The 15,399-nt window shown below is 49.7% G+C and overlaps 1 protein-coding gene across 4 annotated transcripts in view; it reads right to left on the bottom strand.

The window, feature by feature from the left end:
• HRAS (HRas proto-oncogene, GTPase) overlaps window positions 1–15,399 on the bottom strand; it is a 79,567-nt gene that overhangs the window by 12,879 nt on the left and 51,289 nt on the right. For all 4 annotated transcript variants that reach the window (XM_054028302.1, XM_054028303.1, XM_054028304.1 and 1 more), the window contains one exon: window positions 8,175–8,328. In XM_054028302.1, coding sequence (XP_053884277.1) covers window positions 8,175–8,285 — 111 coding nt within the window. In that variant the 5' untranslated portion in view covers window positions 8,286–8,328. The remainder of the gene's footprint in view (window positions 1–8,174; window positions 8,329–15,399) is intronic.

The following is a 15,399-nucleotide window of genomic DNA, read 5'->3' as shown; positions in this document are numbered from 1 at the left end:
ATGGCTGAACCTTGAAATCTGATGCATAATGTCAATGTGCTCATTCTGGAGTGCTCCAGTTTAGAAAGTATATTTGGGTGTGAAAAAGTTACAAGCAATTAAAAAAAAAAAAAGTCACTTATGAAGATTCTCAGAGGGAATCTGTTAAGAGTTTTAAAAGCAGGGCCTCATAAAGCCCTGCCCCTTAGGTGACATCATCACACTTCCTCCCTGCCTAGTCTAACCACCGGGGATGCTGTCGGCATGGAAAGAGGACTGTCATGTTTCATGCAAGCCACAGAAACAGCTTAGTCTCTTTCTTCCCACCAGTCCAACCTCAAAAGCATAAAGCACACAACCAAATGCCTTCATAGCAAGAAAAGGGGTGGGAGGGAAATCACAGGGTTTTTTTTTTTTTTTTTGTGGGGGGGGGGGGGGGGAGGAGGAGGGAGGGAAATCGTTCCAGATCCTGTGATTTAAGGATCGTTCTGCAGCTCTGGCTGCATTCTGTGATATTTTGCAAATTCTAAGCCTTCATTTTAAAACCAAATTTAAATGTTTAGCTCTTTCAGTAGATGGAGTGGAAATTAAGGATAATTTAGGCATGGTACAATATCTAAATGAATATTTTGCATCGGTATTTAATGAGGCTAATGAAGGGCTGAGGAATAGTGGAAGCGAGACGGATGGGAATAAAGGAGGGGGGGTTGACATTACCGTATCCGAGGTAGAAGCCAAACTCGAACAGCTTAATGGGACTAAATCGGGCGGCCGGATGATCTTCATCCAAGAATATTAAAGGAACTGGCGCGAGAAATTGCAAGCCCGTTAGCGATCATTTTTAATGAATCTGTAAACTCGGGGGTGGTACCGTTTGACTGGAGAATAGCTAATGTGGTTCCTATTTTCAAGAAGGGGGAAAAAAGTGACCCGGGTAACTACAGGCCTGTTAGTTTAACATCTGTAATATGCAAGGTCTTGGAAAAAATTCTGAAGGAGAAAGCAGTTAAGGACCTTGAGGTCAATGCCAATTGGGACAAATTACAACACGGTTTTACGAAAGGTAGACCGTGCCAAACCAACCTGATCTCCTTCTATGAGAAAGTAACAGATTTTTTAGATAAAGAAAATGCGGTGGATCTAATATACCTCGATTTCAGTAAAGCGTTTGATACGGTACCGCATGAGGAATTATTGGTTAAATTGGAAAAGATGGGGATCGATATGAAAATCCAGAGGTGGATAAGGAACTGGTTAAAGGGGAGACTGCAGCGGGTCGTACTGAAAGGTGAACTGTCAGGTTGGAGGGAGGTTACCAGTGGAGTTCCTCAAGGTTTGGTTTTGGGTCTGATTTTATTTAATCTATTCATTACTGACCTCGGAACCAAATGTAGGAGTGGGCTGATAAAGTTTGCGGATGACACAAAGTTGGGAGGTATTGCCAATTCGGAGAAGGATCGGGATATCCTGCAGGGAGATTTGGATGACCTTGTAAACTGGAGTAATAGTAATAGGATGAAATTTAATAGTGAGAAGTGTAAGGTTATGCATTTAGGGATGACTAACAAGAATTTTAGTTATAAGCTGGGGACGCATCAGTTGGAAGAAACAGAAGAGGAGAAGGACCTCAGAGTCCTGGTTGATCGCAGGATGACTATGAGTCGGCAATGTGACGTGGCCGTGAAAAAAGCTAATGCGGTCTTGGGATGCATTAGGCGAGGTATTTCTAGTAGGGATAAGGAGGTGCTGGTTCCGTTATACAAGGCACTGGTGAGACCTCATTTGGAGTACTGTGTGCAGTTCTGGTCTCCCATGTTTAAAAAGGATGAAATCAAACTGGAACGGGTACAGAGAAGGGCCACTAGGATGATCCGAGGAATAGAAAATCTGTCGTATGAAAGGAGACTCGAGGAGCTCGGTTTGTTTACCTTAACCAAAAGAAGGCTGAGGGGGGATATGATTGCTCTCTTTAAATAGATCAGATGGATAAATACCAGGGAGGGAGAGGAATTATTTCAGCTCAGTACTAATGTGGACACGAGAACGAATGGATATAAACTGGCCGTCGGGAAGTTTAGGCTTGAAATTAGATGAAGGTTTCTAACCATCAGAGGGGTGACGTTTTGGAACAGCCTTCCGAGGGAAACAGTGGGGGCGAAAGACCTCTCTGGCTTTAAGATTAAGCTTGATAAGTTTATTGAGGGAATGGTTTGATTGGATAAAGTGACTTTAATCAATAGGTCAACAACGTGCCATCGCTGGTAATTAGTAACAATGGTCAATGATGGGATATTAAAAGTTACTACAGAGAACTTTTTCCAGAGGGTCTGGCTAGAGAATCTTGCCCGCATGCTCGGGGTTCAGCTGATCGCCATATTTGGGGTCAGGAAGGAATTTTCCTACAGGGTAGATTGGCAGAGGCCCTGGAGGTTTTTCACCTTCCTCCACAGCATGGGGCAGGGGTCGCTTGCTGGAGGATTCTCAGCGATTTGAAGTCTTTAAATCATGATTTGGGGACTTCAACAGCTGAGTCAAGGAGAGAATTATTCCAGAAGTGGGTGGGTCAGCTTTTGTGGCCCGCATCATGCGGGAGGTCAGACTAGATGATCATAATGGTCCCTTCTGACCTTTGAGTCTATGAGTTGCTAAGGTTCAGCCACCATAATGTAAACAGATGGGCTATAGTCCCTTCACAAGAAAAACTGTTCTCCGGCCAAAGAGCAGCAGAAGCAGAGGTCAGAGACAGGATCGAAGGCTGTAGACTGAGCTAATGAAGTCAACATGGACCCATTCCCTTTGTTCATGACTAGGAGATCAACCACCAAGCACACCTTATAAACACTCCATACTGAACAGTGAGGCCTGAAACCAGACCCACAGGGATCCAAGAAGTCAAAAGAATCCAGAGCTGTGACCTTCTCAATACCCCTCCCCAAAAAGGGAAGGCTAGAGACAGAGCAGTAGCAGAAGAGACCAACAGTGCTTAGTGACTGCTTGGCAAGATACCAGCCACTGTAAAGATTTCAGAGTAGCAGCCGTGTTAGTCTGTATCCGCAAAAAGAACAGGAGTGCCACAAGTACTCCTGTTCTTTTAGCCACTGTAAAGGCGATTGGCATCCTGCCCTCTAAAGATGCATCCACATTCCCCATCAATAACATATCTGAAACCTGCCTGATGCCTTTTACTAGCCAAGAGAAGCAGGGGTCTGGTCTCTGAGATCACAGCCCACAGCTCCCACTGGCCCTGGGGGTGTAAACAGGTGGAACTCCACCTGCAAACACAGCTCGCTTGTCCATGGAAGTGGCTTAACCAACTCCTATCAAAGCTGGTCTTATCCAGGAAAGAGATGGGGAATTTGCAGTCAGAAACGCTTGGATCTGTCCCTGAGTGGAAAGAATCCAGATTCAGCAGGGTGTTCACCATGCAGACAAAACAGTCCCACATGCCTAGATTTGGGGGGACCCAATGATGGATGAGAAGAAACCCTTTTACCCTCAGACTACAGCAATATAACTGGTTGGATGTGGGATATGCTTTCCCCAGCCACTTTAATCTCCTCCTGTGTACTAAGGTGTCCCATCAAGGTGATGCATCTAGGGGCCAGTGTGTCAGCATTCAACGATCACTAGCTCTTCTACAATTAAACATCTTCACAACCATTCCAAACCACCTCTTGGTGCTGGCAGCAAGGGAGGAAGCATGCAGAGATCAGTCTGCGTATGTCAGGTTACTATCATCCAGATCCTTTATTAACTAACTGACAAGACAGTGGTCCCTGGCATGTGTCCGGAGGACAAACCTCTGGCTGTAAGTATCCACGTTCCGTTCACTACCCAGGGAAGGATGGCTGAAGGGAGCCAAAAATGCAAAGTGAAACTCCAGCTAAACTTCTGAGTTTGGCCTGAGGTTGCAGTGAACCCAGGGTCACCTGGAAAGGTTCCTAACTCTCTTAACAAAGCTGGGGCTCAGGTTCAAGTTCATAATAGAACCAGGAAACAGGTGAGTTCCTTGAGGTTTTGTTGAGAATGTTTTGCATTTTTGCAGGTCTGACAGGGTAAGATGAGATCTAAGGTTCCCAGGAGAGATTACCAGGAAATAATTTCAAGGGAAGAATTTACTGGTTTTCTGCCCAGCTTGAACCAAAAATGCCATGGAGTTTTCTTTCATTGCTCATGTTACTTTCTGCTTCATCCCCACCCTAAACCAGGCACCATCACTTGTGCCCCTCCTTTTGCCGGCTGTCGTAACAGGGGCTGGCATTATACTTGGCAGCACCTCCAAGGCGTGAGCGCACGTATCAGACCACTGGAGCCAGGATCCCGGCCATCTGCAGTTTCCACCATGTCAAAACTTTCCAGTTCTAAGAGCCCTTTAAACCTGACAACACTCCCTACATACACTCCATATACTACAGAAAAGGGCTCATCTAAGGCTGAGCTGAGCTCATCGGAGGAACAGTGACTGAAACCCTCCTCCCACTTCATATGCGCTGAGCTCAACAAGATAGAACAGACTGCTACACCCCATTGCTACAGAAACAGCAGCTTAGCTGCTTGTCATATCCCACATGCACATTGATAGTGGCCCAGGCAGCTCAGACAGCTGAGCTTCCCAAAGCCACAGCCAGAAAGGCTAAGCAAGAGATCCAATATGAAGTGGCAGAGGGCATGGTGCAGGGGGAACCTTAGATACCTCTGAGAGGGGACTGCCTGGCCTGCACGTAGCGGACGAGGGGAAAGTAAGTGTTTCAGAGGCACAGGAGGTGCAGGCATGTGCTAGAGAAGGGATGGTAGCAGCATGCCGGCTGCAGGGGACATTCAGTTAAACAGTGCTCAGGGTTTACATTCCCAGTGCCGTGTTTACGCGGAGCGAATCTCTACAGCACATGGGAACGGTACAGCAGGCACACCAGAGACAAGGCTGTGAGGCTGGAGGGGACAACAGAGGCTGAAAAGGTCAGGGCATTCTCTCCTCCTGTCCATTATCAGGTGAGGAGAACGGCCGTTTCCACCTCTCCCAGACCAAGGGAAGAGCAGGGCTCTGCTCCTCACAGTGCTGTGGAAACCTCTGCTTCCCAGCACAGACATCTCCTGTCACGTTGGGCTGTCACGGCGCTTTCCTGCAAAACGACCTAGAGTAGATTTCTAAGAAAGCGTGGGAGCTTCTGCAGCAACAACCCAGAAGAGGGGCTGGAGCAGAAAAGCCTAAGGGTACGTCTACCCTGCCATTAAAAACCGTGGCTGGCCCATGCCAGCGGATTTGGGCTCGGGCTGAGGGGCTGTTTAACCACAGTGCAGATGTTCAGGCTCAGACTGGAGCCCAGCCTCTAGGATCCTGCAAGATGGGCTCTAACTTCAGTTTGCCACACACAGTCATTCTAGATCAGGGGTGGGCAAACTTTTTGGCCTGAGGGCTGCATCGGGTTTCGTAAATTGTATGGAGGGCCAGTTTGGGGAGGGGGTCGTGGCCCAGCCCCCACCTCCTATCTCCCTCCTCCCCCCCGCCCCCTCGGGACTCCTGCCCCATCCAACCCCCCCTGTACCCTGACAGCCCCTCTGGGACCCCTGCCCCATCCACACATCCCTGCTCCCTGTCCCCTGACTGCCCCCGGAACCCCTGCCCCTGACTACCCCCTGCCACCCCATCCAACCTTCCTTCCTTCCTGACTTCCCCCCCCCAGACCCTTGCCCCCATTCAATCCCCTGTTGCCCTCCGACCCCTATCCACACCCCTGCCCCCTGACCAGCACCACGAACTCCCCTGCCCTCTATCCAAACCCCCCTGCTCCCTGCCCCCTTACCACGCTGCCTGGAGCACCAGTGGCTGGCGGCGCTACAGCCGCACCGCCCGGCTGGAGCCGGGCCACACTGCCACCACCGCCACTACGCAGTACAGGTCAGGCCGGACTCTGCAGCTGCGCTGCCCCAGGAGCTCACAGCCCCAACGTCCAGAGCATTGCGCCGGAGCGAGCTGAGGCTGTGAGGGTTGGGGGAACAGCAGGGGAGGGGCCGGGAGCTCGCCTCCTGGGCCAGGAGCTCGGGGGCTGGGCAGGATGGTCCCACGGGCCGTAGTTTGCCCACCTCTGTTCTAGATCCTGCCCACACGGTGGCTGAAGCCACAGGGAGGAGGGAGGGCTTTGTGGTTAAGGTGTAGGCCTGGAACTCGGGAGACCTGGCTTCAATCTCTGGGTCTGCCACAGACTCCCTGTGCAACCTTGGACAAGTCACAATCTCTCTCTGCCTCATCTCCCTGACTGTAAAACAGAGATAACATTTCCAGCTTGTCTATATAGGTTGCAAGCTCTTTAAGGCAACGACTGTGTATATACAGCGCCTGACACAGCAGGGCTCTGATCCCAAGTGGGGCCTTTAAGGCATCATATAACAGTGATACTAGCAAACAGCTGTGTTTAGACATCTGTTGCTAGCAGGGTGCCAGTACAAACTCCTCAAACAGTGAGGACAGGGAGTTCTTGTCTGAGAAACACAATACATTTCTGGGCTATGAATTCCTAGGGCTAATTGCTAGCACCCTTTTAGCCACAGAGCGGACAGGCCCAGCGTCCACCAGCGTTTCAAGCACAACGTTGCACAGACCTACTTTCAGCAAGGTTAGGTGACAGAGTGGTTATGCTGCTGCTGCTCCTACCGGCACTTTGTCTACACTAGTGCTCTCGCCATTGCTGCCCCTGGTGAGCTGGACTGGTGATAGCAGCAAGGGCAGGGGGCTGAATTTTAAAGAAAGCAGAGTAGCTCCTTATTATTTGAAGGGAAGCAAAGCAGTTCTGTTCAGGAAATTATGCCACATCCCTCACCACAATCTGAGCACTTCAGAAGGGTTAATCCTTTCTTTTGGCAATACAGTAACAACACTCATACAGCACTTTGCATGGGCAGATCTCACAGCGCTTCACAGAGGAAGTCAGTATCATTGTTCCCATTTTACAGAAGGGGAAACTAAGTCTCTACCCCTCTATGCCTTTTTTGGTCACCCAGCAGGCCAATGGCAGAACTGGGAACAGAAACCAGATCTCGAGTCCCAGTTCAGTGTTCTGTCCACTGAGTCACATCTACCTCCCAAAGGAAACAGAGTCAGTCACCATCCAGAGTAAAGACAGACACAAATAGACATTAAAGACCTTATGCAAACTTTCTTCGGTTCGCAAGTCTTCAATTGCACCTCAGTCCTGATCTGAAGCAGCTCATACAAACCCAACCCCTTAAGGCCCCCCCCCCGGAAGTTCCATCAAACACACCTCAATCCTAGCCCCCAACCCCCCAGTGCTATTCAGCCCATCCAATACCCTGACCTGCAGCACCTATCGCTATTCCAGCCCAGGGCCTCTCCTCAGCAGATACAGTCACCCACCCCAAGTCAGGTCACTGCAATCCACTGACACACTTATGGGTGCTGTGGCAACATGTGGTAGCTTTGTGAAGTGGCGGAACATCCCCCGGGGGCTTAGGCTGAGACCAAACTCAAGGCATTTTCATTTGGGACTAAAGCGAGATTTGAACCCAGCTCCCCAAGGATGGAAAGTCAGAGAATAGCTGCCCAGCCCCAGAAAAGGGCACTCTTGATTTTAAGTGAGCACCAGCCACACTAAGGAAGCTGATCCTTCCACCAGCTACAGAAGCCTGGGATGGATACAAGATCCTGTATTTCCACACTCTCATATTGAGGATTCTTTCCAAACACACTTCCAACTGGTAGTTTTCCCACCAGATCTGGCCTGTGTTTCTTCTCTGCCGTTACCCATTTGAGCTCAACTGTGCTTTCAAGAAGAGAATGTGTGTACTGGAAGCACAAGCAATCAAATGTTAGGAAAGCTGAACCTCACCTCCTATGGCTGAAGCATGAGTTCTCAACGGGGAAGTTGCAGGGGGGCACAGGTTGCAAATACCATTTCCCATCTTTCTACTGGGAGAAGTGTCCCACCTAGCTGGGAAAGGTAAAGTGTCCCACCTAGCTGGGAAAGGTAAAGAAAAGGTTCAGAACCACAGGGCTAGAGCCAACACTGGAGTTGTAGCTCAGGTCTTTGGCTTGGCTTCTCAGATTTGATCTCTCCATGTTTTAACTCTGAATTCTCTGGTTAAACAAACAGCCCCTGGAATCCAACACAAAGTTAAAAAGTTGAAGATCATATACGAAACTCACAGACTCACTCCCATCTCAGAGTCTGCAGGCTGCTCACCTCTATCGTGGGGTCATATTCATCAACAAAATGGTTCTGAATGAGCTGTATTGTCAAAGCGCTCTTCCCAACGCCACCTGCTCCAACCACCACCAGCTTATACTCAGTCATCTTCTCGCTGACCCCAGCTCAGGGTCTCCAGCAGCACCAACACCTGCAAGAACAGAGATACAGACACCATCAGCATTAGGTTAGTGTTTCTCTTGTCACCTAGCTTTGCCACTGCTGCACCAGAGCCACGCAGGAGAAAGCAGCGGTGGCTATGCACAGTGACACAGCAAGAGGCACTGGTACAAAGTGGGGACAGCTGCAGTTAGAAGGGAATGAAACGATAACCTCATTACATGAGTATCTAGGGTCTCCCATTCCCACAAAACCCAGCCAACTACTACTGTTTTTTATTATTTGTATTCCAGTAGGAACTACGTGCCCCAACAGAAACTGGGGCTGTACAAACGGAGTCAGAGAATCTGAGAATCTGGCAAGAAGCCAAAGCATGTGAGGGAAACACGGGCACAGGGGAGCGAGGTGCCTGGCCCAAGGTCACACAGCAGGTGAGTGACAGAGCTGGGAACAGAACCTAAATCTCCTGGCTCCTGTCCAAAGCCTTACAAGCCCAGGCTGCCTCCATTCTAGAGTGTTTTAAAAGGCTTTCCAATGCATGGACACTATACTTAGGCAGGCATGTGAATGTATGATGCTATTGTCCAACCCATTCTCCTTTGAAAATGAGTTTCAGATGATGATAATGATGATGATGATGATAGTAGCAACAGCAATGAGACCTTCCTTTGGAAGAAAACTAATCACTGGGGGACCCAGGGCTACGTTCTTCTCTGGTGTAACTTGGCTCAAGTCAATGGAATTACAGCAGGGATGAATTCTACCCACGGACTGCACTGCCTTCTCTTTCCCCACACACATGCAAACCATCCTACCCTCCAAATACTCACTTGTGAGACAATCAAATTAGGAAAGAAAAACCTCTTGTATGCTTTTCTGTGCCACTAAATTCCCTGGAAATGTATCCATATGTGACACAGTGAACTGTCACATGAGGAGAAAAAAAACCCACCCAAGTAGCTGACTCCAATCAACCACTCCTCTCAGAGGCTGCTGGGAATAGGTGGGGCATGGGGTTTATATAAGCCAGACCCAATTGATGGCAGAGAGAGAGTGTAACACCCAAGACAACTGGAGGCTGAAGGAGTTCCAAGGGAAAAAACAGCTCCAGAGAGGGGCCGGAAAAGAGGCGCACACATTGGGAACAAGGTACAGAGTTTGGGGAGAGTTGGGCACAGGCTCGGAAATGCCTCTCTAGGAAACTCCTAACTTAACTGAGATGTAAGAGAACATATGGGGAAATGGAACTAAAGACTGGGCATCGATGATGATAACCCGAATACAGATACACCCCTTTGCTAAGTATCATAGAATCATAGAATATCAGAGATGGAAGGGACCTCAAGAGGTCATCTAGTCCAACCCCCTGCTCAAAGCAGGACCAATTCCCAGCTAAATCATCCCAGCCAGGGCTTTGTCAAGCCGGGCCTTAAAAACCTCCAAGGAAGGAGACTCCACCACCTCCCTAGGTAACGCATTCCAGTGTTTCACCACCCTCCTAGTGAAATAGTTTTTCCTGATATCCAACCTGGACCTCCCCCACTGCAACTTGAGACCATTGCTCCTTGTTCTGTCATCTGCCACCACTGAGAACAGCCGAGCTCCATCCTCTTTGGAACCCCCCTTCAGGTAGTTGAAGGCTGCTATCAAATCCCCCCTCATTCTTCTCTTCTGGAGACTAAACAATCCCAGTTCTCTCAGCCTCTCCTCATAAGTCATGTGCTCCAGACCCCTAATCATTTTTGTTGCCCTCCGCTGGACTCTTTCCAATTTTTCCACATCCTTCTTGTAGTGTGGGGACCAAAACTGGACACAGTATTCCAGATGAGGCCTCACCAATGTCGAATAAAGGGGAACGATCACGTTCCTCGATCTGCTGGCAATGCCCCTACTTATACAGCCCAAAATGCCGTTAGCCTTCTTGGCAACAAGAGCACACTGTTGACTCATATCCAGCTTCTCGTCCACTGTGACCCCTAGGTCCTTTTCAGCAGAACTGCTACCTAGCCATTCGGTCCCTAGTCTGTAGCAGTGCATGGGATTCTTCCGTCCTAAGTGCAGGACTCTGCACTTGTCCTTGTTGAACCTCATCAGGTTTTTTTCTGCCCAATCCTCTAATTTGTCTAGGTCCCTCTGTATCCGATCCCTACCCTCTAGTGTATCTACCACGCCTCCTAGTTTAGTGTCATCTGCAAACTTGCTGAGAGTGCAGTCCACACCATCCTCCAGATCATTAATAAAGATATTAAACAAAACCGGCCCCAGGACCGACCCTTGGGGCACTCCACTTGAAACCAGCTGCCAACTAGACATGGAGCCATTGATCACTACCCGTTGAGCCCGACGATCTAGCCAGCTTTCTATCCACCTTACAGTCCATTCATCCAGCCCATACTTCTTTAACTTGGTGGCAAGAATACTGTGGGAAACAGTATCAAAAGCTTTGCTAAAGTCAAGAAATAAGACATCCACTGCTTTCCCCTCATCCACAGAGCCAGTTATCTCATCATAGAAGGCAATTAGGTTAGTCAGGCACGACTTCCCCTTCGTGAATCCATGCTGACTGTTCCTGATCACTTTCCTGTCCTCTAAATGTTTCATAATTGATTCCTTGAGGACCTGCTCCATGATTTTTCCAGGGACTGAGGTGAGGCTGACTGGCCTGTAGTTCCCCGGATCCTCCTTCTTCCCTTTTTTAAAGATGGGCACTACATTAGCCTTTTTCCAGTCATCTGGGACCTCCCCCGATCGCCATGAGTTTTCAAAAATAATGGCTAATGGCTCTGCAATCTCACCCGCCAACTCCTTTAGCACCCTCGGATGCAGCGCATCCGGCCCCATGGACTTGTGCACGTCCAGTTTTTCTAAATAGTCCCGAACCACTTCTTTCTCCACAGAGGGTTGGTCACCTTCTCCCCATGCTGTACTGCCCAGTGCAGCAATCTGGGAGCTGACCTTGTGCGTGAAGACAGAGGCAAAAAAATCATTGAGTACATTAGCTTTTTCCACATCCTCGGTCACTAGGTTGCCTCCCTCATTCAGTAAGGGGCCCACACTTTCCTTGATTTTCTTCTTGTTGCTAACATACCTGAAGAAACCCTTCTTGTTACTCTTAACATCTCTTGCTAACTGCAACTCCAAGTGTGATTTGGCCTTCCTGATTTCACTCCTGCACGCCTGAGCAATATTTTTATACTCCTCCCTGGTCATTTGTCCAATCTTCCACTCCTTATAAGCCTCTTTTTTGCGTTTAAGATCAGCAAGGATTTCACTGTTTAGCCAAGCTGGTCGCCTGCCATATTTACTATTCTTTCTACACATCGGGATGGTTTGTTCCTGCAACCTCAATAAGGATTCTTTAAAATACAGCCAGCTCTCCTGGACCCCTTTGCCCTTCATGTTATTCTCCCAGGGGATCCTGCCCATCTGTTCCCTGAGGGAGTCAAAGTCTGCTTTTCTGAAGTCCAGGGTCCGTATTCTGCTGCTCTCCTTTCTTCCTTGTGTCAGGATCCTGAACTCGACCATCTCATGGTCACTGCCTCCCAGGTTCCCATCCACTTTTGCTTCCCCTACTAGTTCTTCCCTGTTTGTGAGCAGCAGGTCAAGAAAAGTACTACTGCAGCCCCTCTAGCCTCCTTTTCTCCCCACAGCATGTCTGTGGTGGTCAGGTCATCCCACCCTACCAGGCCATGGCTGAGTACCTTTGGGGGCTGTGGGATTTGGGGTTTTGTTGGAGGGCCAGCTCACCCTTGTGACTGTCTGCCAAACTCCCCGGGGCGGGTTAGAATCCACTAGTTCACACTATCTGAATTCATACCTTTTTCCTTCTGTCACACAGCGCTCTGCCTTTGGAGGTCGACTGGCTTTATTCTGCGTTTATGATCCGATTGCTATTTGAATGCAAATTCATTCACATTTAAATCTGAATTCATCTTGCTTAAAAATATGTGAACTTTGCCTAAAACTGGAAAGCGGGGTGGGAGAAGTCATCTAAAATAGAGAACTTCAGTGGTAAGACCTATTATCTAGCATCCGTCATCAATAACAGAAGTCACTTCAAATAATCAGAAAAATCAATCTGAATTAAAACCCATTCACAAATTCTATCCTAAACCGAACACTGTGCACTTCTACAGCATGCGCCATCTGATGCTCTCAATGCGACTGCCTACATTCATGGATTGAGCGGTCAGGTAAGGCATCGTTTTACAGATGGGGAAGCTGAGGGATAGAGAGATTAAAGACAAAACTGGCACCTAACTTGCCCAATTTAAAGGGACCTGATTCTCAGATAGTGCTGAGTACCAGCCCTACAAAAATCAGGCCCTTTTAGAGACGTCTCAAGTTGGATGCCCAAAATCACTAGTCAAGTTTGAAAATCTTAGCCTAAATGACTTGGTTAAAATCAGAGACTCTGTTGTTAATATTAACAGTAGAACCCAGGAGTCCTGACTCCCAACCCCTGCACTAATCACTAACAATTTTTTTTTAAGCAAGCTTTTTGGCTATATGCCACCATCTTCAGAATTGGCACTTCACACTTACAGCCTTCTGCAACAGGTTCACACATCAGAGGGCAAGGCACCTACATTACCTGCTAGCCCAGGGGTTCTCAAACTGGGGATCGGGACCCCTCGGGGGTCACGTGGTTATTACATGGGGGGTCGCGAGCTGTCAGCCTCCACCCCAAAGCCCGCTTCACCTCCAGCATTTATAATAGTGTTAAATATATAAAAGAGTGTTTTTAATGTATAACGGGGGATCACACTCAGACTTGGTATGTGAAAGGGGTCACCAGTACAAAAGTCTAAGAACCCCTGTGCTAGCCACCTAAGCTAATAAGCCCCTATTGCTATATTGGCTACCTGAAGCCTTGTTTGAGGAGCAACAGCAAGGAAGCAGGGCCCAACCCCACAGCCCCCCCATCTCCTCTGTGCTCCTGAGCTGGGGATGATACTTCAAAAAGGCTCATTAATTTTCCCAGGGAATTGAGTGTACATCATGCATTCATCTCCTCAGCTGCAGCCAGTGACTTATTAGCAATGTGAAAGGTGCTGGCAGAAGTCAGTATTGCTGGGAAGTCAGGCTTCAGCAAAAACCTGCACTGCCATTACCAGCAGTGGGCAGAGAAGTGCACCTTTTATTTCCACACACACACACCCTTTATTTTTGTCCCAATTCCACTGTGAAAGAGGAACTCTGACTCAGCATGTACAAGAGGAAGATTACAAAACCCTGACCGTTTAAATGGCAATCCACTCCCATCAGACTACGGCTACCACCTGCCAGAAGTCAGCCCAGGGTCAGGGATCAGCGAACCGTAACGCCAGCCAATCCCCAAGCCCGTCTCCCCCCAGCTCACTGTCTCTCTCTTTGGAACAGCAAGGCACTTGCTGGCTCCCACACAAATGGAACCAGCCACTCAAGCTTCCTTGTTTGTTTTTAAAGCTCTGCCATCGAACCTAGTGCTCCTGGAGAGGAGCCAGGCGGCATGGACACTGCTACCAAGCAGGCCTTCCCCCTGCAATGCTAGACCTGGGTGCCCCTCAATCTCAGGCTGCAACTCCCGAGATCCTGTGAGTAGTCAGGACAGTCGTGATCTACTGGGACGAGTCCCTGGATTTACAGATCCAGGCATTGGAGGCCTTGTGCTCGCTCAGGCCCTGGCCTCTGGTATTCACTTCCCATGCTGGCCCACAGCCAGAGTCTGCTAAACTTCAAGGCTGCGTATTCGCTCAGGCTTTTGCTTGTGTGTGTGTGGTGGGGTGGGGAGGGACAGCTAGGTTTTGTGCTAGGTGAGAGCTCATTTATAGTTTGTCGTCCTCAATAACACTTTGCACACTGTGTGCGCGTGCGCTTGGAGTCTGTTGGATGAGGGTGTTTTACACATTTAAAAGAAAGCCTCATTCTAGACCTGCCGCTCCCTCCACAGCCCCTCCCCCCGTGCCCCTCAGCCCTGAGCCACTGCACCTCCTGCCCCCCCCCAGCCCTGCCCATGCCCCTCAGCACTGAGCCGTTGCACCACCTGCTCCTCCAGTCCTGCCCCTTCCATTGCTCTGCCCAGGCCCCTCAGCACTGCACACAGAACTGTGCCAGAAACAGAGCCACAGGAGACAACAAAATGGCCTCCCACAGGGCAGCGTTAGCACCAATCCTCTTCAACGCAGATACCAATGGCCAGCCCATACAGAGCAATATGAGACATTTTATATACACAAGTGATCTATGAATCACATCACAGGAGAAGGACTTTGCCACTGTTGAGAACAGACTGACATGTACATTGAGCAAGCTTTAAACCAGTGGTCTCCAACCTTTTTACACTCAAGATCACTTTTTGAATTTAAGGGCAACCCAGGATTTACCCTGCCCTAGGGTGACCAGATGTCCCGATTTTATAGGGACAGTCCCGATATTTGGGGCTTTTTCTTATATAGGCTCCTATTACCACCCACCCCCGTCCCGATTTTTCACACTTGCTATCTGGTCACCCTACTTGCCCCTTCCCCGAGGCCCTGCCCCTTCCCTTCCCCAAAGCCCCACTCCACTCACTCCATCCCCCACTCTCTCAGTCACTCCCTCTCCCCCACCCTCACTCACTTTCACCGGGCTGGGGTAGGGGTGCGGGCTCTGGGCTGGGGCCAAGGGGTCCACACTGTGGGAGGGGGCTTCTCGGCTGAGCCTAGGGCAGAGGGTTGAGGTGCAGGAGGGGATGAGGGGTGCAAGCTCTGGGAGGGAGTTTGGGTGCAAGAGGGGGCTCCAGCCTGGGGCACAGTGTTGAGGTGCAGGAAGGAGGATGGGCTCTGGGAGGGAGTTTGGGTGCAGGAGGGGGCTCTGGGCTGGGGCAAGGGGTTGTGGTGCAGGACGGGGTACAAGGTGCTGGCTCTGTGAGGGAGGTCAGGGTTGGGGCACAGGAGGGGATGGGGTGCTGGCTCCGTGAGGGGGGCTCAGGGCTGGGGTGCAGCCTCCCACCGGTCAGCACTTACCTGTGGTAGCTCCCGGTCAGCGGTGCAGCGTGGCTGCCACTACGGTAGGTTCCCTGCCTACCCCGGCCCCACGCCACTCACGGAAGCGGCCAACACGTTCCTGCAGCCCCCGGGCT

This window comes from Malaclemys terrapin, chromosome 4 (assembly GCF_027887155.1).
Source record: "Malaclemys terrapin pileata isolate rMalTer1 chromosome 4, rMalTer1.hap1, whole genome shotgun sequence".
Lineage (NCBI taxonomy): Eukaryota > Metazoa > Chordata > Testudines > Emydidae > Malaclemys > Malaclemys terrapin.
This window is presented reverse-complemented; position numbering and strand designations above follow the sequence as displayed.